The following is a 24,984-nucleotide window of genomic DNA, read 5'->3' on the forward strand; positions in this document are numbered from 1 at the left end:
TAGTTTCCAGCTGATGTAATAGATAAACCAAGCCCAGGTCTGCTTCTTAAATTCATTGCAGATGGCCTCACTTCCTCACTCCATGGCAATGTCAAACCACACAAATATTAAAGTGCCACTGAATTTCACAACCGAGCAACATCAACTCAACTATTTGAAAAGTCCTGAATGGTTTCATGTTTTTAAGTTGAAGTCTTACAGCCAAGAACATTGTGTCACAAATAAGACCCATAGAGCCAAACAATTCCACATGCAAAAACACCTTCGTAGGGGCTGGGGATGTGGCTCAGTGGTAGAGTGCTCACCTAGCACAGGTGAGTCATTGGGTTCGATTCTCAGCAACCCATAAAAATAAAAGCATTATGGCGGGGCTGGGGTTGTGGCTCAGTGGTAGAGCGCTTGCCTAGCATGTGTGAGACACTGGGTTCAATCCTCAGCACCACATAAAAATAAATAAAATAAAGGTATTGTATCCAACTACAACTAAAAAAATTTTTTTAATAAAATAAAATAAAGGCATTATGTTCACCTACAACTAAAAAAAAATTTAAATACATTCATAGTAACTAAATACAGAATAATAAGTTTTAAAGGGAATAATATATCCTCCCAACCAATTCAGCTTAGTGATACTTTTCTAAAGAAATAGTATATGTCTCAGACTTCACTAATATAAGGTTTTCTTTTAAATATTATTATCTAAATCTTACCTTATTTTTAAAAATAAGCTGAACAGGAATTTTTAAGACATCATTTATAATTTCTCCATCATCTTCAACATAATACACAATTATACAAGCCTTTGGTGCCCAGGAACTTTCTGGTATTAAAGAGAAGGTTGTTGTATTTTGTTTGCCTACAGCCACCAACTGTCCCTTGGATATTACCTGAAAAAAATAATAGATAAATTTAATTTTTTGCTAAAGCTAGTAAGGAGCTCAATTGAAGTTATATTTATCATAATTTTAAGCAAATCCATAAATCTTGACTTAAACCAGTCTTGACACCTTTTCAAATACAAGAAAACCGACTTGACAGATAATATAACCTAAGAAATAGAAACTGAAGATTAAAACAATTCTAATTGGAGTAACAGCTTTGTAGTCAAAAATCAATATTTTTAATTCTCAATTTATTGGCATTTTTCATTTTTATTTGTCACGTAACATTTGTGCATACTTGTGGATCATGGTATGATATTTCAATACAGCATGTAATGATCAGATTAAGGTAACTGGCATATCTATCCCCTCAAACAATTATCATTTCTTCATCTTGGTAAAGAATCTATTTTTGATTGGAGAAATACAGGACTCCACTGGGAAAGTTGGATTTAAAATATTACAAAGCCATCATGCCAATTTTTATTTTCTCTTATATTTTACAAATTTCTACCCAAGGATGTATATTGTTAATCTAATAGAAATTTGAATTTTAAACACAGTGCTAAAATTAATCGTCCATTTTACATTAGAAATGCAAACACAGATGAAAAAATTTAAAAAAATATTTCGATTGCAATACAAAAGGGACAGCCTAATTTTAAAATAAATTCAGTGTAGACATAAAAGATAGATACCATTTAAGATAATTCTATAATAAATCATAAATTTAAATTCTATAAGAGATTACCATATAGCTAAATTCCTTCAATTGCTTGTTGCCATTGACCACCAATTCAAAAGGTGATCCCACCTTAAAAAAAAAAAAAAAAACTCAGTTAATATGCATATATCAATGGCAAGAGAGTCCAATTGTACTGTAATTATCAGGTGAATTATACATATTACCTTTATATTTTCATCTCTTGCTTTTAGCTGGATGTATGTCTTACTGGGAGATGTAAACATGCCATGAACTGCCATGCTACTTACACTAGCAAGAAAATAAGCCTAGAGCAAAAGAAAGAAAGCCATAAATTTTCACCTTGAGTAACCTTGAGAAAAGATGCTGTCTGACGAATAATTACTAAAAGCCAAATTCATTTTCTTTTTTTGAGCAGTAAAAATACATTTACCAGATACTCATCGTCATCATTTTATAGCTATACCATCAAGAATCTGCCAATTTGAAAAACACAAGAGTCTTTGCTATAATAACCTGGGCTGGGGTGGGGGGTGTCACAGCTCTTTTTCAGAAACAAAATTTATTTTATCAAGAAACATTCTGATAATGAAATAGAAAAGGAACCCTTTCCTTTTCCACAACACACAGCTCACAAACGCCTCACTCAATCCACCAAGGTTCAGAGTGAAAATCAAAGAAGCCACATCTGTGGAGCACCCTGCTCAGCCAGGGCCCTGAATGGAGCAGGACAGAATAACCAGAAGGCAGGCAGCAGGGATGGCTGAGGACTCTCAGACAAACCACTCTGGGAAAGAAAGCTCAGCAAATGTTTTACAAATAGATAATCCTCTTTGATTCCATCTCCTGCTAAAATAAATTCACTTTTATTTTTATTTTCCAGTATTAGGGATTAAACCCATGTTTAATTAAGGCCTCACTCATGCTAGGCAATGGCTCTACTGCTGAGCTATATCCCTACTTCTTTCCTATGTTATACTTTTATATGGCTCTCTAAGTTACCCAGTCTGTCCTCCAACTTGTGATCCTCCTCCCTCTGCCTCCTGGGTAACTGCCATTACAGATGTGTATCACACACTGAAAATAAAATTTCAAATGACTAAAAATCAACCTAGACCCCGGTTTTGTGGAGCTTCTCCATCATATCTTCACATTGTTATATTTTACTCTGCTCTTCAAAATGAACTTACAAGGAAACATTCAGGCCAATCCTTAGTCATTGTCATCAAATTATTTCTAACACTTTCTCCCACTTTAAAAAACAAAAACATGTCCACTTCCTTTGCACTTTGAGCTCTGATAGGTTGAGTATCTACATAGTTACAATTGAGATGATGGTGTCCCAGAACCATAATTGTGGGAAACAGAGGTCACCTTCAGCTGTAGCTCACTGGAGTTGTCCAGGATTGGGAATTCAATCTTAAAGATTCCATTTGGGGGGACCGTATAATTCATGATCTGGACAGTGTCCATGTCCTGATTGCCACGGTGCTGTCTGCCCCAGAAATCGGTTTTGTTTCTCTGTGTCACTGTTATGACTACATTATTTCTTCTGTCTTCAAGAGTCAGTTGGTTGCCATCAGAACGGCTTACCTTCACCTAATTGTCAAAACAAGATATTTTTAAAACAGGTAATTTTTAAAAAAAAAAGATTTAAGTTCAGCTGGCTGCAGTTTCCATCTTTAATATCCCATGACACTAAGTCTCAACAGTTATTGATGGCACTCTCAGCTTCAGATTCATTAGTCTCTCTGTAGGAGGCATCTAGAGGCCCACGATCCTGCTTTCTTAACATTATGGCTTCCTTGACTTCCATGGTTCCACAACAGTCTCCTTCATTTCATACCTCTCCTTGTGCACCCTCTCAGTGTCCTTTATGGTTCCCTTTTCCTCTCACAAAATATGGGAATTTGTCAAGGCCAAATAATCAGTAAACTCTTCCTCAAAGGTCTCAGTGTTCCTAGCTTGTTGTTTCCTTGGGATTATACGGCAAATTCAAAAACCCTGTTTTTACCTTGCACTGCATCTCACAACAAAATACCTCCAATTCCCTCCAAGAAATTTTCACTTGGTTACCAGTCACCAGGAACTCAGCATGTCTAACACAGAACAACCATCTTGCCTTGCTTTTTTCATTGATACCACAATTCTTCAAAACTTACTTTCCAAATGTTCCCTCCCTCACCCTACCTCCAAAATCCAATGAACACCAAGTCATATATTTCTCTGCTCTACCTGCCACTCTCCCAGCCACCACCATGAGGTTCCCCATCGCCCCACGCCAAGGCTGCTTCCATCCTCCAGCACATAACCCCATCAGTCCTACTCAAACAGTTTCCACCATATCCCTAGGGTATAAAGTTCAAATCCATATGGGAGACATTCAGGATCCTCCAGTTTTATCACTCCCAGAAACAATGCTCAGCTGGAACTGCAATTGTCCAATCACTGTCTTCTGAATACCTCTGAATTTGCCAACCAGCCTCTCACTATTGTTTGTTTTTTGTCTCAACTCATCTTGCTCCCCACCTCCCACCCCGATGCCCAAACACTTAAAACTCTACTATCTTTAACAAAGCGTTCAGAACTTCCTCTTCCATATAGTATTCCTTAACCCCCATTCCTAACCCAAACCCAAACCTTCCTTCCTGAACTCAATTGTTTCCCTCTTCTGGAAACAAATGTCAGCAGCCTTGTGATTTTTATCTTTCAAATTGTCTAAATTATTGAGATAACTGAAATCAGTAGCTATCTAAAACTTCTCTTCACACATTCAACAAGGATCGGCCCCTCCTTTCTTTTAAACAAGAGTTAGCTAACTGGAAAGCAGGCATGCCCATCCAGTATTTTTGTAAATATAGTTTTACTGGAATATAGTCACTCTCATTTGTTTACAAATCGGCTGTGGCTACTTACATATTACAATGACAGAGTTGAGTAGATGTGACAAAGACCATATGGCCCAGAAAGCTAAAAATATTTACTATCTAATCTCTACGGTAAAAGTTTGCAACACACAGAAACTAACTCATGACTGAATCTTATAATTCCTTGAATTATAGTTCTGTGCATATTTTCTTGTCACCATTAGAAAAACCTTGAACTAGGTAGCACTGGGTCTTTCTTAGCTCCATAAGCCCTGCCTTGCACCACACCTTGCACTCTGTCAAAATGTATTAAAGTAACAAGTGTTAATTCAATATTTTTAAAAAAAAGAGATTTGATGTTAAATTTTAAAGCTGTATCTTTTCTAGAAATAAAATTAGCATTATAAAAATCAGATTTAAGCCCGGTGTGGTGGCACACACTTGTAATTCCAATGGCTTGGGAGGATGAGAGAAGAGGATTGAGTTCTAAGGTGAGGTGCAACCCAGTGAGACCTTATCTCTAAACAAAATACAAAATAGGGAAACAGGGCTAGGGATGTGGCTCAGTGGTCGAGTTCCCCTGAGTTCAATTCCCCAGTACAAAAAAAAAAAAAAGAAAGAAAAGTGATTTAAATTAAAATTTTGACCACTATCAAATCCCCTTCAATTAATAAACGCTTCAATGTAACAAATCTAACTTAAACTGTTTGCTAAATAAATCTCTAGGAAGATATTTTGTTGTTGTTAGAAATGACTCTTTTAGAAAAAGTAGGCCCAGATCACTTAGAAACAATTCTACATACCTCACATATCTAAAGAGAAAAGGTAATATATCAAATTTTTGAGTAAAATTTTTGAAGAAACACTGAGTATACTCTTTCCCATTCTGTTTCATTCAACTGAACTTACTGCTATGGACTAGTAATAAATATACCAACTTACAGTGGCTGTGAAGTTCAGAGTTGGCTTCAAGACAGTAGCATAATCAAAAAATTCAATGATGTAATCATGTTGCTTGAAAAACACATTGGAGCTTGCATTTCTTGAGATGCCTATTTTGGAAATTGCATCATTTAGAATGAAAAAGAAATAATTCACCAACAGCTTCTATCCACCAAATCTTTCCATTTAAGCTACTTGTAAAAGAGGCTGAAGATATCAGGACACATACGCCTCATTTCTATACTGGCTTAACACACAATAAGAGAACCACATGGTCTATTATGTTCTCTGTGGACTGCTTTTCATTAAACACTACTACCACCATCCTCCCTCAGTGACATAGACACACAAAAGCAGATTAGGGTCAGTGACAGAATAGTCTTTTGCTCTTCCAGTGATTGATTAAAGCTGTTGAAATAACAACAGAAATGTACAAATAACTAACATTTTTTTAATTAAAGGAGAAAATCATCTAGAACCAGGTGAGATTTCAGATTATATTAAGTAATTTTTAAAAAAGGAGAAGGTGACTGGGGTTGTGGCTCAGCGGTAGCACATTTGCCTTGCATGTGTGAGGCTCTGAGTTTGATTCTCAGCATCGAATATAAATAAATAAAATAAAGTTCTATCAACAACTAAAAAAAAAAAAAGAAAGAAAAGAAGGAGAAGAAATAATAGCTGAAAATGTAGGCCTTTCTGGGTGGTTTTCAAGCTAAAAAGAGACTAAGAATTGAAAAATGCAAACAGCTATCACATGTGATTGAAGCACAAACTTTCACAGAAAATAAGTTTCACTTCTATTATGAAAACATCTCACAAGTTAGACTATTTTATAGTTCAACATTAAATAGCATCTTTTAAAAAGCAACTAATGCCCCCAAGTGAAAGTGCAAGTTATAAAAAGAGATTTCAGAGCAGCAACACATAAGTAGCTTTACCTTCAAGTCAATGTCCACAAACCTGTAAGTGATTCTGTCACTGTGGCTAGAATTTCTATTGGCCCAGGAGTAGAGAGATCCGAGTGTTCAGAATGCCCATCTGAAAAGTCCATCACCTTTTTCATCTCTTCATCATTAAAAGAGAAGTTTGCAGATCCATTTATCTGTTTTGTTTAAAAGTTCAGTTTTATTCTCACTTTAGCAATTCAAATTCTAGAAATAAAACTCAAACTAAGTCACAACACCACAACGGCTCCATATTAATCAGTGTGATAAGTGGGTAAATTCTCACTTTTCCAATGCCACAAAGTTCTTGATTTTCTTACATTCAACTTTTTTGCTAATTCAGTACAAAATCTTACTTTTAGGAAAAATACACATATTTTCCCATCACGAGTTACAAACTGAAAAAATTACCTTAAATTTTTTTGTAATATTTTTCTTTTCTCCCCAAAAAGATAGAGGTAAAAATGTAAGCACTACATCTCCTTTCACTGGCTTCCCATATGTATACCTGAAAAACAATAAACAGGGGTTTTTTCCCAAAAAAAACTTAACATTATCAGAAGAACAAAATAAAAAATATTACTTTCAATAGCATACACTAGCAATCTAATGTAGAAGAATTATATTAAATACATGCTCCTACAGCAAATTTTTAAAAACTAACCCAGGGCCTCCCACATTCGAGTCAAATGCTCTACCACTGAACTACATCTTCTACTATTTTTATTTTATTTTGAGACAGGATTGCTCCAGCTGGCCTCAAACTTTCAATTCTCCTCCCTCAGCCTCCTGAGTAGCTGAGAATACAAGTATGAACCACACCCAGTTTGAAGATTTTTAAATGTCAGTTGAACTTGCAATCACCATGGCCAATGACTGCATGTTCCAATATTAGTCAGGAGGGATTATTTGATCTTAGATTCTGAAGCACTGAATGAACTCACAGCTGCCAAAAATTATTTTTTTGCATGAAAAAACAAAAATAGTGATTTTTAAAATCTATAGTATCAAACTTATCTTCTTGAATCAAATCTCCTTCTCTGATGTTAGCAGTCTATGTATTATTAGTATCCATCTCATCATGGGAAATTCTCCTCATGCAAAGGAGAGGCACTCTGATGAATCATTTTACTGCCAGGAAGTCTTTTTAAAATGTGTTTCCTAGATTTCTTCCATCTCTATTATGAAATGCAAGGCCAAATGTAAAAGTAATTTTGCTTTGCATTCTATAAATTGTATAGTAAACTACAGCTTCCTGAATCCAGTAATTATACATAGAAATAGCCCCTCATCTGGGTCAACTCAGCTCAAAAGCAAACATTGCAAATCTCAAATCAAGAAGAAAAAAAATTTCAACCTTCAATGTACCACCCTTCCAAACAAAAATAGTAAAGGTAGTAGAAACCCACGTTAGAAACCTTAGCATCAAAATCACTTACTCTAAAGTCTTCCAAAGCTAACATTGTTTGTATCTTGTTAAAGATTAAATAAAAGCAAAGCTATAATACCAGCATATTGTATTTTAAAAGAGCTGTATCACATGCTAGTAAAGAGTTTTAAAATAATAATTTACTCTCAGATGCAAATTTTTAATTTTGGCTTGAATGTGAGGCAGACTTAGCTTTCTACCAAGCTGATAATAATCACTGTGAAAGAGGAATACTGAAAATTAGTATCCTAAATAAAATCTGAACATATTTAGAATACCTTAATTATTCATAAAATAACTTGACAACATTTGACAAAGCAAATCAAAGATATTCTGGGATAGTATCATTAAGAAGACAAGAATTTTTTTTCTAAAAACATCCATAGTATAAAAATTTATAAAATAACACCTTAAAAAAATGAATCCTATAATTCATGTTTCTCTCCACCTACCTTTTTTTTTCCTTCGTGTTATTTCCAAGATACAAATGTCTCAATTCATCAAATAAATACATTTTAATAAACCTTAGATTAAATAATCTATTTTAATTCTACTGTTCCCAGGAAGTTGTAGGAGCAAACTAGATATATGCTGTGTTATTTGATTTAGAATCCTCTACAGCTCACTGTGGTTAGTAAGAAAGAATCTATTATTTATTTTTAATGAGGTAGTTAATAAGCAGATATTCACATTAAAGGTAACAGACAAATACACTAAAAACTTTTATTTTTTTAGTCACCTCATTTAAAGATCTCAAAACCAAATTAGATCTTTTTTTAATTCATTCTAATTAGTTATATATGATAGTATAATGCATTTTGACACATCATACATGAAATGGAGAATAACTTCTCATTCTTCTGGTTGTATGTGATATAGGATCACACCAATCATGTAGTAATATATGCACATAGGGTATTGTATCAAATAGAACCTTTTAACCTTCTCCAAGAAATTTCTAGCAATGCCCTGTACATTTAAAATAACCTTGATAGAACAGATGTCTACTAGCAAAAAAGAGTAAGCTAAATTGCTTATCATGCATCCATAGAGATGACTATGACAGCTATTATAAAATAGATATTTACAAGATCTTTCTATAATTTAAAACAACCACATGAAAAGTAAGACAACAGAACCCATCTTTCAAAATACACCTGAGGAACTTGATTTCGGGTTCTACTCTCTGCTCTCTAATTTGATAAGACCAAACCTATTGCCCATACAACTCAACCTGGTTAACTCCAAATCACAGCCTTTAAATTTGGTATGAAGACCTTGGCTGTGCTACATACAGCTTGGAACTGAAATCTTAGGAGCTGTGTTGTTCATCCAATGTTCTTTCAGCAGTATTTACTGGTTGCCTATTCCATAGCTGACATGTACTAAGCACCAAGATGCAGTAGTAAGATAGATTCATTTTCAAAGAAGTGGACCAGCAAACAGCAAAGGTGTGCAACTAGTTCTGTGATGAAAGAGGGTCAGGGGGAGTAGCCACGCCTTGAAATTACCTAAATAAAGATCATAGAAAGCATTTTTCCTTCTTGAAAACACAAGTAAAATTTGGGGAGTAGAGTTTGAGAGAGAGGAGAAGGGGCTGCATGGTGTCAGGAAATACATTTAATGGAAACTGCAACAGTAATTAAGAAGAGATAATGTAGGTCTGAATCAAGGAAGTAGCCGTGGAGAAAAGTAGATGGATTTGAGAGAGATTAAGGAGACAGAATCAACAGCACTGGTTGTTGATTGGATATGGAAATTGTTAAAAGAGAAGGAAGAGTGTGGCTGACTGGAGCAGCTAAACCAATGATGGTTCAGTCCATCAAGATGGCAGGAGGGGTGTCACAAGAAAAGCATCAGGTTTCAGAGAAGTGATACGCTTAGTTAAGAGCCTATAAGATACCTGAGGGGAGATGTCTAGTGTACAGCAAGATATGAGGGTCTAAACCTCAAGACAGATATTGGGGCTGGAGACAAGGATTTAAGAGTCATCAAATTATACACCATAGCAGAATTCCAAGCCATGGGGAAGGAAATGAAATAAACATGTACAGAAAGAAGAGTGCCAAAGATGGAACTTTGAGGAACAAGAACTTTTCAAAGATGGACAGGAAAGAAGAGACTGCAAAGAGTCTTAAAGGAGTAGTTAAAGGCAAGGAGCAAACCCAGAAAGGAAATTAGAGTGGATAGCAATGCCAAATGCTACAAAAGGGGGGAAAATATTTAAAATATTTTTTAAAATGTGCCCATGAGACTGAGCAGGAAGGAGGTCTTTGTGATCATGGTGAAAGCAATTCTGACTGATTGTAGGTGGTTGAGAAATGAATGGAATGTGAAGAAGTGGAAAATGCATCTGTGACTGGCTGTGAAGAAGCCAGAGATAGGGCCCTGGATGGAAGGACAGGGGAGGGTTTGTTTCTTTAATGATAGAGATGATTAAGAGTGAAGATGCCTCTAAAGAACAAAAGGTTATACTGAATGGAAAAGTCCCGACTCAGGAAGAGGAAGTGGGATTGGAACTCTCCTGATAGCAGCCTGACAAGGACCAAGTGGAGGAATTAGCCTTTATAAGGAAAAGAGCTGCAGCTTTCATCATGACAGTCAGGATGGTGGAGATACAAACAGGGAGATGGTAACCACCTCATCTCCACCTCTACTGGGACACAGTATTTATAGAGTATGTGTACGCTCAGCTATAAACTGATTTAAAAAAAAAAAGCCAGGCATGGTGGTGTATGCCTGTAATCCCAGCAATTTGGGAGGCTGAGGTAGGAGGATCACAAGTTCAAGGCCAGTCTCAGCAATTTAGTCCCTAAGCAACTTAGTGAGACCCTCTCTCAAAATAAAAAATTTTAAAAAATGGCTGAGGGTGTAGCTCAATGGTTAAGCACCCCTAGGGTCAATCCCAAGTACCAAAACAAAAACCTGATTTAAAAAAATCTCAAGTATCTCCTTACTCTACTGCGATGTTGTAAACTACATTCTCAGTCCGATTTTCAACCCTAAAGGCAAAAGCAGACTCTTCTGAAATTCACTGGTAGGCCCAGGACTCTACTTTGGTATAGAAGGACTGTTCATGATTTATTCACAGGTCTTGGCATGGAAAGGGAAGGGTTTAGGCCATGTTAGTTGCAATTCTTCTTAAGTCACACAAAAGACTTAAGTTTGCACTGCCCTGGAATAGAACTATCTGTCACCCCCCTGGGCATCACCTCCAGGCAACTGAAGCCTGAAGGAGACTTTAATAGAAAGGAAGGACAGAATAGACCATCATCAGAGCTAGCCAGGTCTGAAAGCAGCAAAGAGGCTCACTATCCACACCTGAAATACCAAGCACACTGTGATGGTCCTATAGATGTGTCAACTTCACCATGCTAGATCATCCTATTACAAAATCAAACACTAATCTAGGTATTGAGGTGATGGTATTTTATAGATGTTGTTAGAATTCATAATTGGTTCACTCTAAGTAAAAGAGATTATCCTAGATATCTGAGTGGGCCTGATTCCATCCATTCACAGATCTTAAAAGCAGAGCTAGGGTTTCCCTAAATTCTGCCTGTGGAAGCAACTTAGGCCTCTGCCTGAGAATTATAGCCTCAACCTCCATTCCTGGCAGCCTGGCAGGATTTTGAACCTACCTAACCAGTGCCGCAAACACTAAACCTACCTCTTCTACTATATCCTCTTGTACTAAACATATATTACTATATGTCTCTTACTGCTTCTACTTCTCTGGCCAACCTCTATACACATACTAAGATTGCAATACAGCGAGCACTACAGAAATGCCAGGAGACTATCACAAATATGTCATTCTCAACTGTTAGTTAGAAATTCAAGCATTACAAACTGTGGTGAAACTATAAGGTTCCCTATTGGGCTTGAGGTAAGGATATTAGTGGTGAGAGCTCAGAGAGTCCACGGCGCCCTAAAATTACATGTAAAATTTTCTGGAGGTTACCCAACTTTAACAACCCCTGTTTAGACTGTTTCTACTAAATTTTCTGGCACACCTCTGGAAACCAAAAACAGAATCAAAGAAGAGATCCAGGCTCAATCCAACCTATGTGGACATGGATTGTGCAAATCTACATATATTTGGGTTTATACCAGAGTTGTTCCAAGTTTTAAAAACATTTACCAAACAACTCAAAATAAACCCCAAACAGGATGCTGAACCTTTGACTAAAATCAAGTACAGTATAATAATTATGTAAAATGCAGGCATTTGTGTGTTTTCTAAACCACAAGTCCATCCACAGCCCCCAAATTCATATTGGACGTTGTTTCTTGGACACAAGCAGATATTAATTTGGTATAAATCATAGACATGATTCTGTTTCTGTATTGTGTGTTTCATGTAACTTTTTTGTTGTTGTTGCACACTTTAAAGCAGGAATTTTTAGAACATTTGGATTGTGAAGTGCTTCTGCCAGGAGACTCACTGCCCATTGCTTACACTGACATAGATCCTCACCAGTGGAGATACAGTGGTGAGACAGCAGTAGGGGAGTCCAGTTTTTCTTAGCTCTTAGAAATAAATTTCAGAAGCTGAAGCACAGATACAGACACGTCAAAAAATAAAAGCTACAAAAGACCAATCCTTGAATTACTTGAGGGCCATCCCAGCCTGAACCGCTAGTCTAGAACTCTGAGTATGCTTTTTGCCTCAGCAATACAAGATTCTGTGCTGTTCAAGCTAGTGGGTCCAAATCATGACAGCCACCAGACATATGTGAGACAGGGTGAATTGAAGGTCTCTGTGTACATATGGTGAAATGAATGAATGTTGATTATTCACATGTCTGCCAATTTCAATAAGACAACCACTTCCTCTCCCACCTCCATTATCAATGAGAAAAACAGTATAGGATTTAAGAAAAGCTAAGTTAGTTGCCTCAACTCTACATCATCTAAATGGGGAATAAGGAAATATACATAATTTTTTTTAAATCTGGCAACTTATAATGTATATTCTTAAAGTAGTCTTGGTTTTGGGAAATATTTTAGGACTAGATTGGCTTGGAAACAGAGACATGGATATAAAGACCTGTCTCGTGCTTGATTACTTATTATAAATAGTTGTTTATCACCCAGTAGGATATTTTGATAAGCAAAGCATAGTGCTAATATTCTGGAATATATAGTGAGCTGTTCGTTTTACAGTTTTATAATGGTTGAGAGTCTTATCAAAAGAAAAGTAATACTTACTTTGCAGTGATGGTACCATTTAAATTCTTAGAAGTCAAAGAACAATATAATGGTGTCTGCAAAGCAACTTCAAATTTTGGTAACACTGGAGGAAAAAAAGCAATCTTTTAAAGAATATGTTTTACCAATATCTTCAGCTGAGCAAAATAAAAAATTAAATTAAATTTTTCTGAAAGAGTTGATAATTTTTATTACTTAAACTTAGAATCATCAGAATCCAAACATACATTAACACAAATTAGAAATTCAAATTAGAAATTTTATTTTATTCAAATTAGAAATCCTTACTTAGGTCAGCTTTATGTAATCAAGTATGAAATATGTATTAATTAATACTATTTGACATAAAGCACCCCACCAGAGTAAAAACTGTTTGTTTGCTTTTTTCTGATCTACTGAAATTTTTTTTTCTATAGTTTCACTGATCAAAGACAGATCTAAGTCTCATAACAAAGTACCTCACCATTCAATTAACAGAAGACAAATATCAAAAAGACCTGTGGGTCCCATGGAGGGAAGACTTTCAGCTCAAATAATGCTACAGGCTCTCTTCATGCTCCAACTCTCTCCTGTACCCTGGACCAGTCTAAGACAGGAGGCCAAAAGGGAAATTAAAATACCTTCTCACACATTATAGGTTGGCAATCATATGCTGTACCCCACCCACTAGAAACAGTGTGTGCTGAGATCCTAAGCCTGAGCCACAAAGGGATAAGCACACTGATTTCCAGAATTTCAGCTGCCTGAATGAAACACAGTCTCAAAAAGTGGCACAAATTAAATGAAAAAACTCAATATACAAACTCAAAGTATCTATTTAAATGGTAAACTAAGAAAGAAATCCCATGCTTTCACCTTCATCTCTCCTCCATTCATAAACCAACTGGTGAATCCACAGTTTTCATCTGTTTTTAACATTATAAGTGCTGCACTTATAAAAATATGATTAACCTGAGTTAAATAGGTGGTCTTCAGCAATGTTGACCAAATAAAAATGTGGAAAATAATTGACAGCAAGATGAGGGTTTTTTTTTAATTTGATTTTGTGGTGTAATGATGAAACCCAGGGCCTTTTGCATGCTCTACCACTGAACCCCAATGTTTTTCTTTTTCTTTTTTTCTTTTTTCTTTTTCTTTTTTTTTTTTTTTTTTTTTTGCTTCTTGGTACCAGGGGTGCCTTACCACCAAGCCACATTCCCAGTTCTTTTTTTCTTTTTTTCTTTTTTTTTTTTTCCTATTTTGAGACAAGCCTTACCAAGTTGCTGAGGCCAACCTTGAACTTGGGATCCTCCTACCTCAGCCTCCTGAGTTGCTAGGATTAGAGGCATGTATTACTGCACTGCACATGACTAACCCCAATGTTTTGACTTTTAAAAACTCAAAAATTTTTAAATATTTTATGGTCAGAAAAAAAGAAAAATTATATAAAAGGAAAAGACTAGCATAATGAGAATCTAGGTAATATTTTTTCCTACTTTATTCTTTTAGTGAGATTTTAGAACTTTATAAAGGAAAATACTTGTTTAGGCCTATAAGGAACACCAGAATTTTATCTCCACTGGAATTTTTACTTTAAGTAGCCTATCTCTTGACAATTTCTCTTATCTCTGTAGAAAGTAATAAATGTGTTGTTGTTGTTGTTGTTGTTGTTGTTTTCCTTCAAAATAAACTGAGGAACTCACCATATTCTGAGACTTGAAATGATTGATAATATGTCTGGTCCTATTGGGAGGAAAAAGAAAAAAGACAAAGCATATGAGATCTTATTCAATAATTTTGCTTGCTTACTTACCTGCATACAAACGTTTAGAAAATTAACTTTGTTACATTTATGATTTAATGAACAAAACAGTTTATCTTAATTTGTGAAAGTTTATTTTTAGACAACTGCAATAATAAGCTTACGAAATTTCAGAGTTTTACTTCTCAACTTTGCTTACATAAACAGATGACCTATCTCTTGAGATAGGTCATTTAAATAAAACTGTTTAATATGGTTTCCATTATTTGCAAAATAAGATTAAATTTGATAATCAACAAATTTTATAAAGTAAGGATAAGCCATGTCAATTAAATAGGAATGACTTCAATTTTGTTTTGGTATCACTATAAAATAAACAATGGTTAAAATGATGTTAAACATAATTGATTTTTTTTTTATTTTGAGACAGTCTTACTAAATTGCTCAGGTTCTCCCTAAATTGATGAGGCTGACCTCAAACTTGTAATACTCCTGCCTCAGCCTCCCATGTTGCTGGGATCACAGGCATGAGACACCAAATTCTTATCCGTAATCTAGAATACAAAATCATCATGAACCAACATGCTCCACCTTTCTAATTCCTTGAATTATTATCTAGTTAACCATTAAATCAAAACAGTTTATCCTATTTTAATAGATACCATAATTATTTCCTTTTCTAATATCAAGAAGAAAACATGTGGTTTATTATATCATTTTTCTAACTCATATTTCAAACTTTCCATTCTAAATTATAACACATTAAATAGAACCTTTTCAAAATAGCTAAGTAATTCCAACATTGAAATTTGTATTCCAAATCTGATTCCCTAAACTCATCAAAGCAAACACACTGATATGACTATGAAATATTAATGTTTCCTAAAGTTAAATCTAAAACATCTGCATATCAAGAAGTTATTTTTTTACTGTCTACTGGGAATTTATTTTTTTAAATTTGTTCCAATTAGTTATACATGACAATAGAATGCATTTTGACATATTGTACACAAATGGAGCACAACTTCTCATTCCTCTGGCTGTGCATGGTACAGAGTCACTCCCATAGTATAATCACACACGTATATAGGGTAATAATGTCTATCTCATTCTACCATCCTTGCCATCCCCACAGCCCCACCCCTCCCTTTCTTCCCCTCTACACAAACCAAAATTCCTTCATTCTTCCCTATCCCCCTGTCCCACTTTGGAAGAAGTTATTTTTTAATCTTAAAGGAAAGCTATAAGAGGCCCTAATGGCCAAAGTAATCCTAAGCAAAAAGGGCAACAATGGAAGCATCACAAGACCTGATTTCAAAACATACTACATAGCCACAGTAACGACATAGCATGGTGCTGGTATAAAATCAGACCCATAGACCATAATAAAACAGAGGATCCAAAAATAATCCATACTCTTACAACCATCTGATTCTCAACAAAGGAGTCAAAAACATACACTGGAGAAAAAAACAGCATCTTAACAAATGGTGCTGGGAAACCTGGATGTCCACATGTAGAAGACTGAAAGTGTATCCCTATCTGTCACCCACACAAAAATCAACTCAGAATAGATAAAAGGCTGGACACAGTGGCACATGCCTGTAATCCCAGCGGCTCTGGGAGGCTGAAGCACCAGGCTCATATGTTCAAAGCCAGCTTCAGCAACTTAATGAGGCACTTAGAAACTTAGCAAGACCTTCTCTCTAAATAGAATGCAAAAAGGACTGGGAATATGACTCAGTGATTAAGCACCCTTGGGTTCAATCCTCAGTACCATAAAAAAATGGATCAAAGACTTGAATATAAGACCTGAAACTCCGACACTACTAGAAGAAAACAAAAGAAACACTTTGATATATTAGCATAGGCAACAATTTCCTAAATAGGATTCTAATAGCTCAGGAAACAAAAGCAAAAATTGATAAATGGGGTTTCACCAAATTAAAAAATACTACAGAGTAAAGGAAACAATCAACAGAATAAAAAGACAACTTATAGAATGGGAGGAAATCTTTGCCAGCTATTCATCTGAAAGAAATTTAATATCCAGATTATATACATGAATAGCCGATAGAAATTAAATATCCAGAATATATTATAAAGAACTCAAAAAACTTACCAACAAACCCCAAAAATTAATCCAATTAAAAAAAAAACTGGATGAATGACCTGACAGATACTTCCCCAAAAGAGGTACAAATGTCCAGTAAGTATATGAAAAATGCTCAATATCTTTTTTTTTTTAAAGAGAGAGTGAGAGGAAGAGAGAGAGAATTTTTTTAATACTTGTTTTTTAGTTTTCGGTGGACACAACATCTTTGTTTATATGTGGTGCTGAGGATCGAACCCGGGCCATACGCATGCCAGGCGAGCATGCTACCACTTGAGCCACATCCCCAGCCCCAATGCTCAATATCTTTAGCCATCAGGGAAATGTAAAACAAAACTACACTGAGATTATATGTCACCCAGTTAGAATGCCCATTATCAACAAAGTAAAAAATGACAAATGCTAGCAAGGATGTGGAGAAAAGGAACTCTTCATACACTCTCAGTGGGATGGTAAATTCATACAGCCACTATAGAAAACAGTGTTGAGTTTCCTCAAAAAACTAAAAAACAGAACTGCCATATGATCCAAGTATCCCACTCTTTGGTACATATCCAAAGAAAATGAAGTCAGCATACAAAAGGAACATCTCCTTACCCATATTTATTGCAGTACTATTCACAATACCAAAATGTGGAATCAGCCTAGGTTCACATCAACAGATGAATGGATGAAGAAAAGGTAAAACGCACACATACACTGGAGTATCATGCAATCATAAAGAATGAAATCATGTCATTTGCAGAAAAATTGATGGAACTGGAGGACATGTTACACAAAATAAGCCAAACACAGAAAAATCAGTATCACTTAATTTCTGTCATGTGTTGAGACAATAGAATAAATGAATAAATAAGATTATCTGAAAGTAGAAAGGGATTTTAGGGAAGAGAAAGGGACCATGGGGGACAGAGAAAGTATGGCAAGAGAAGGCAGTGAGAAGGTGGATATAACCAAAGTACAATATATGCATTTATAAAAATGTCACAGTCAAATCTGTTAATTGTACAATTAATGTGAGTTAAAAATAATATAATTTTTAAAAGCCAATATTTTTTCATTAAAACAGTCATGCATGAAAGTGTTCCTCTGACATTTAGCTTATTCCATTATTTTTTAAAGGCTCCTTATTAATAGTCCTTCTATGCCGGAAGATAAAGAACACAAACATTAATGATAAAATTGTGTGGATTTATTTAGAAAACAAAAAAAGTAAGGATATAGTGCATTTAAAAATATAAAACATAAATATAAGTTCTTATATGTAACAAAATAGTTGTCCAGCCAGGCTCTGTGGCGCACATCTATAATCCTAACAAGCTTGGGAGCCTGAGGTAGGAGGATAGCAAGCTCAAAAGACAGCTTCAGCAACTTAGTGAGGCCCTGTCTCCCCCACAAAAAAAATAGGGCTGGGGATGTGGCTAAGTGGTTAAGCACCCCTGGGTTCAATCCCCAGTCCCCCCAAAATAAATAAATAAATTGCCGTCTGAAAGTTGATTTTAATATGGTCATTTAAATAATATCCTAAATAAGTTGTGCTGTTCTGATCAAATTTAATCATATCTGTGATGTGTGACTTAAATTGTTCTTGTCAAATACAGAAATATTATAAATTACATGTATTTAATTCATTTGTTAGTTCTAATTTGTCACCTTAAAAATCAAATCAAGAAGGTAAAGTACTCAAGTACCTGTATTATTTTACTGGCAAAGAATTCTAGTCTTCAAATTGGTTTTTGCTGTATTACTGAGGCCAGCACAAGTAAGGCTGTGGATAAGTAATTAAATTTACATAGAAAATATTAATTAAGTAGTACATGTAAAACACCGCATGAGGTTCTATAAAAATGAATTCAGACCTCAGCATCAGCAGCTATGGAGAAGGGCATAGTCAAGGGCTATAACAGTCATGTACTGGGTAACAATGGGCACAGAACCGTGGTGGCCACAGCATACAGCCTAGTGTGTAGGAAGATGTACTACCTCAGTGTCGAAAGTGTATTCCATACACAATGTTCATACAAAAACAATCGATCGCCTAGTGATGCATTTCTCACACTGTGTTCCTTCCATTACGTGAAGCATCACTGTACATGATTGACAGTGTCTCAGGATTTCTGCACGGTGCTTCTGCTCGTACTTTTTCCTATGTTTGACTTACTGATATTTCCATCTCTACCTATCTTCCAAGGCTTAGCTCAAAATTATTTTCCTGAATCCCCAAACGAAAAGCAATCTCTCTGCCCTCTAAGCCTTCATGCATTTTAGCCCTTCCTTTACTTCCCGTCACTTTTTACCTGTACTGTAAGTATTTAGATTCATGCCTTCTCTTGCTGCAAGTTCTGTGAGGTCTAGATTCATGTTGGATGGTTTCTGTATTGTTCATAGTTTATCCCTAGGGTTGCTAACCTACCCTATGTCTTATGCAAAAAAAAAGAAAAAAGAAAGGTGCTGGATAAATATGTTAGATTTTTTAAAAATTACTAGCTTCTAGAAATGTAGAAAATCATCACATTTATTTGGGCCTACTTTAAACAAAAGGCTTAAAGCCAAGTTTTAGGCAATTATTTGCTTACCACATAATTATAGAAGATAATATTTTAAATAAGTTATCTCTCTCCTACTGCCCCCTACCTTGCCAATCATCCCTGATGACTCCTGGGTTTTCCATCTTTCTTTAGTCTGTCTCTTCCCCTCAAGTCTTTTGTTCTCTTTGTACTCCTAAATACCTTTCTGACTCCTGTTTCTTTTGTGTGCTCTCTTTCTGACTCTTAACTTCTGGCCCTTCACATATGAACCCAATGCTCTCCCCACTCCAACTTGTAGGTGAGCTCATCAAGTCTCGTGTTTTTAACCATTATTTTTATCCTAGAGACTCTTAAATCTTTATCTCTAGCTCATACCTCAACCCAGGAATTCAGGTTCAAATTCACCTACTGGATATCTCCACCCAATGTCCTACCAAATGTCCCAGATTTATTTATCCAGATTTACTCCTTCCAAGTAGACTTTCATGATGTGCTCCTCTGTGTCATGCTGAATCCCCTTCTCTCCCATACTGCCCTGTGAATTATTCAACCATTTTATTTAACACAATATATTTTAATTATCTGCTCTACATCATGTCCTATAAATGACTATGAAATCCTGTGGGCATAGCACCTGGCCAGCAAACTGTCAACATTTGTTGAATTCATGTATCTATAATTGACTGAAAACTGATTCTTGTCCCCAGGCTGATTCTGATGGTGCTCATGAGATTAGCCTCAGTTATCAAACAGTATCTCCTGCAAGACATTAAAATAACTCTTGAGAAGAACCAGGCTATACCAAGGAGGAAAATGACCCACGGAAGAACCTTACTTCTGCCCTTTATTTGGAAGGAACATAAATGCTAAGGAGTAGACGAGGTCACCAACAAAAAACTGAAGAAAAAGAAAAAGGAAAATATTTCTTTTCATTGTCATTTTAATTACTTCCATAAATCAAGAAATCATCTTGCAATCAAGGGCTGACAGCACACTTTGTATCATACCATATCTTCCCAGAGTATTTACAAATGGTTAAATGCATACTAAGAAATAAGTTATTTTACTGTCTGTTATGGTTTGATGTGAGATGTCCCCCAAAAGCTCATGTATGAGGCAATGCAAGAAAGTTCAGAGGAGAAATGGTTGGGTTAGAACCTTAACTTAATCAGCGAATTAATCCCTGAGTGGGGTTAACTGAGTTATAACTGGAGGCAGGTGGGGTATGGCTGGAGGATGTGGCTAATTGGAGGCATGGCTATGGGTATATATTTTGTATCTGGAAAGTGGACTCTCTCTGTTTCCTGATCACTGTAATGTGAGCTGCTTCCCTCCACCGCCCTCTCCTGCCATGATGTTCAGCCTCACCTCAAGCTTTGAAGAATGGAGCTGGCCTTCTATGAACTGAGACCTCTGAAACCACGAGCACTCAAATAAACTCTTCCTCCTCTTTAATTGTGCAGATCAGTCTTTTAGTCACACCAGTGAAAAAGATGACTAAAACACTGTCCAAAGGATTTGGTCAAAAACAAAATTGAGTTTTGCAATATTCAAAATTAGTATCCTGAGTGCCTATTGTCTACTAGGCACTCAGGATACTAATCTTCACAATGAGTTAGTTATTTTTATAAAAGATGTAATCCAGAATGGTAGAAGATACCAAAATACTTTAAATTAACAACAATTCATACAAAGAGTAGCCATTCATGCCATACATAACCAAACAATATTGATATTAAGTATTTTCATTAGTCTAGAACAGGTATCTGCAAAGACCAGGCAGTAAATATTTTAGGCTATGCAGTTTATATAGTCTCTGTCACAACTACTCAATAATTCCACTGTGGTGCAAAAGCAGCTAGAAATAATATGTGCGGGGGTGGTGGGGTGGGGGTGGGGGTGACTGCGTTCCAATAAAACCTTAGTTACAACAACAGGTATCAGGGCTGGGGCTGGGGCTCAGAGTTAGTACACTTGCCTGGCATGTGTGAGGCAATGGGTTGGATTTTCAGCACTGCATATAAATAAATAAAATAAAGGTCTATCAACAACTAAAAATATATATTAAAAATAAACAGGTGTCAGGCTGAACTTTGTCTTCACGCTAGGCTTTGCTGCCTTTTGATCTAATAAAAGGAATTAAATTTATTTTGAAATCTTTCTGTTACTTTTAGCTGAACTAAATAAAACCTGACTGAATTTATCTAAAACCATGGAGGAAAAAAAAACCTGGTCTTTTGTATGAAGTATGAGTTTGCTTTACTAAATGATTTTCATTCAGTTTCAAAGGAACTGAACCTACTTCCAAATGACTTGGTATGTCAATTTAGGTCATCAAATATGGCTATGCTCATTCACTCTGCCAGAAATTGGAGAAAGCAGCTGACCTGAAGGCTAAATATATGGACAGCGTGTCTTCTAAACAAGCACCTTTCCTGGCAAGAGAATACATAACTCATCAACGCCCTCTGAGCTCTTCTTACCCAATATAGTCATCATTCCATAGAGAAACCTCCGCTTTAGAAGTAAATATATTCACTGCTTGCATCAGATGCAAGCCTTCCTCGACTAGATTTTCTAAACAACTTCTAAGGCAAAAATAGAAAGAAGAACCAGTGGTTATTTTCTGTAACTCCTGCAGCAATCTCTGTAACTTCTCTAAACGTTGATCCTGAATTAATAACTTTTTATGAGGTTATGTGTTATGTAAATAAGTCAAATGAAAGGGAAAGAGAGAAAGCATTATTTTTACTGCCTTCTAGGAAGGACTTCTAAGAAGTCATGCTATGATTAAGGTACAAATTGCAGACGTGTGAATTATTGAAATCATCTATTCCAGTTACAGAGTTTTCCTTCTCTAATCATGAAGTCATCCAACTCTTCAGAGTTTCTATTTTTAACAAATTTGAAGGAATATGGCACACTACATGACCATTTACAAATATTAATAAATGCAAGTCAGTTTCTTTCAACTTTGGCTTCTAGATTCAAAAACAAATGCTTAGAACCAAGGAGCCAGGCATGGCACATGCCTGTAATCCCAGCTGCTCTGGAGACTAAAGCAGGAAGATCTCAAGTTCAAACCAGCCTAGGCAATGGTGAGGCACTAAGTAACTCAGTGAGACCCTGTCTCTAAATAAAATACAAAATAAGGCTGAGTATGTGGCTCAGTGGTCAGTGCCCCTGAGTTCAAATTCCAGTACCCTTCCCACAAAAAAAAAGAAAAAATAATAACCCACAAATCAATTTGAAAAAGAAAAAGTGCTAGTTTTAAATGCCTTCTAAGCCCAGAGAGTTCTTATGCCCCATGACAACACTGTTACTGTGAACCACATTTTGTAGGATAAATATTTGCAAACTCATATATTTCATCTTTATACATAACAAGAATTTTTTTAAAGAGAGAGAGAATTTTTTAATATTTGTTTTTTAGTTTTCGGTAGATACAACATCTTTATTTTACTTTTATGTGGTGCTGAGGATCGAACCCAGTGCCCCACGTATGCCAGGCAAGCGCACTACTGCTTGAGCCACATCCCCAGCGCAATAACAAGAATTTTTTATAGTTCCTCTCTCTTCCCTTTTCCCAATTCAACCAGGAAGAACTGAAGCCAGCCCAGTAAGTTGGAGACAGGGAGCCATACCAAAGAAGACTCAAGCTGGGAGAAGGGAGCACTATGTTTTATGGAGTAGTACATATGAGTTACTGAATGTAGATTGGTATGCAAGGAGAGGTTGAATATAACCAAAAAAACGATTAATTAGTACTAAAGAACAGGATTAAATGTTAAAAGAATTACATTGTGGGGCTTTTTATTATTACTATTATACCTGTTGAGTAACAAATTTTCAATCTTACCAACCTCACAGTTACATGAAATAACTGGGCACAGAGAACTGGGCAGCTGTTCTTCTATGAAAGGCTGAGGATGAAGAAGATAGCCAAATTTCCAACTTGTAAGATGTTTTTCCACAGCAATCAGTTCTAGGCCAATTCACAAAGGTTTGCCTAACATCAGCATGTCAAGCATGAATATGAATACCCTGAGAATACCACAACATGAAGGAAATTACACAGTCTTTTGCTGCTATCCTCACCATATTCACTCTTTTCTTAGAACAAAAGTTTCAAACAAGCCACTCTTCATGACACCTAATAATCTGGATTCTACCTCTACCATTTCACAGCACCAGATGATATCCAGGAAACAGCACAGCTGGCCTCTAATTGCCCATCCCTTCTCTCTGCTGGTTCTCCATAAGGCCTCCTCAGCACCTGACACTGTAGCCACTCTTTCTGAACCTCTGTCCCGCTGCTCTATGCTCTCTTGGCTCTCTCTTCCGAGGTCTGGCTGTCTTTTCTCCAATGCTCTGAGTGTCTCCTCTTCTGAGATTCTAAATGTGGTAATTTCTGATAATTCAGTCCAAATATCTTTTGCTTATCTCCCTCCCTAAACTGGACTTCCTCCCCATAGCTTTAACAAATGACTCACAAAGACTCACATCTGAAATTTCAATCACCTTCTTCTGCTCCTCTTTCTCTTTTGCCCTAATCATGACCCACTCAGTCACTGGATGATTCTTCCTTTAAACTGTCTCTTGAATTCATCCATTCCTCTTTAATATTTTCTGCACCCCTCATATAGTCCCTTATTACCTTCAGACTGGACTATTACACACTAACACAGAAGATATTCAGATATTTGTTAAACAATGATCCTAATCCTCGGACTTCAGTTTCTCCCCTCTTTATCAAAATCACACATTGCTACCAAAATGAGCTTCCTAAAATGCTGCTTCAATCATGTCAAACTGTTACCTAGGGCTGGGAGCATAGCTCAGAAGTAGAACACTTGCAGCATGAACAATCCTCAGCATGGCATAAAAATAAATAAAAATAGAGGTATTAAATTTTTTTAACTGTTACCTAAAAACTTCTACAAAAATCAACAAGAAGATAACAAATGTCAATGATTTTTCTGTTTAGGAGTTTATCATAAGGGTATTATACTTTCCAATGTGTAATGTTCAGGTATTTTTATCTTAATTATGCATTGCTTTAATAATCAGAAAAATTGAAAAGGTAAGATTTTATCATTTATAATTCAAGAGGCTCACTCACACACTTTGTGTGTGTGCTTTCTTTGTCCTCAGAAGTTTATATGAAATTGTAACACTGATTAGCATGGAAAGGAAAGAGAAATAAAACTATTTAGAGCTTTCTACTTTCTACAGAAGGAAATCTAAAACTTAAACCTGGTATCCAATACCCTCCACAGGTCAGCTCACAAACTCTTCCGACCTTCTCTTTGACTGCTACTATCTACGAGCCCTCATTCCAAGCACATTTCTGCTCCCAACATTAGGACTCTGTCACCTAACTCAGAGCCCCATTCACTGCCACCTCCACTCATCCCCATTCAAGTCCTGAGGTCCCTCTTGCCCCATCTATTTACATGGACTTGGAAAGCTGTGAAGCTCTCTGATCCAAGTCTTATATTGTACAGTTGAGGAAACTAAGACTCAGAGCTGAAGCAACTTGCCCACAATCCCTCATCGGGGGCCCAGGACCCTGATCTCATAACTTCCAATCCAATAATACTCTTTGCATTTACTACATGA

General features: G+C 36.1%; 1 protein-coding gene across 1 annotated transcript in view; it reads right to left on the reverse strand.

The window, feature by feature from the left end:
• Cd109 (CD109 molecule) overlaps window positions 1-24,984 on the reverse strand; it is a 128,189-nt gene that overhangs the window by 58,142 nt on the left and 45,063 nt on the right. The window contains exons 6-14 of the mRNA XM_076858494.2: window positions 14,663-14,702; window positions 12,981-13,065; window positions 6,749-6,845; window positions 6,354-6,495; window positions 5,394-5,503; window positions 2,959-3,183; window positions 1,791-1,892; window positions 1,633-1,695; window positions 711-887 (exon numbers count right to left, since the gene is read on the reverse strand). Coding sequence (XP_076714609.1) covers window positions 711-887; window positions 1,633-1,695; window positions 1,791-1,892; window positions 2,959-3,183; window positions 5,394-5,503; window positions 6,354-6,495; window positions 6,749-6,845; window positions 12,981-13,065; window positions 14,663-14,702 — 1,041 coding nt within the window. The remainder of the gene's footprint in view (window positions 1-710; window positions 888-1,632; window positions 1,696-1,790; window positions 1,893-2,958; window positions 3,184-5,393; window positions 5,504-6,353; window positions 6,496-6,748; window positions 6,846-12,980; window positions 13,066-14,662; window positions 14,703-24,984) is intronic.

This window comes from Callospermophilus lateralis, chromosome 6 (assembly GCF_048772815.1).
Source record: "Callospermophilus lateralis isolate mCalLat2 chromosome 6, mCalLat2.hap1, whole genome shotgun sequence".
NCBI lineage: Eukaryota > Metazoa > Chordata > Mammalia > Rodentia > Sciuridae > Callospermophilus > Callospermophilus lateralis.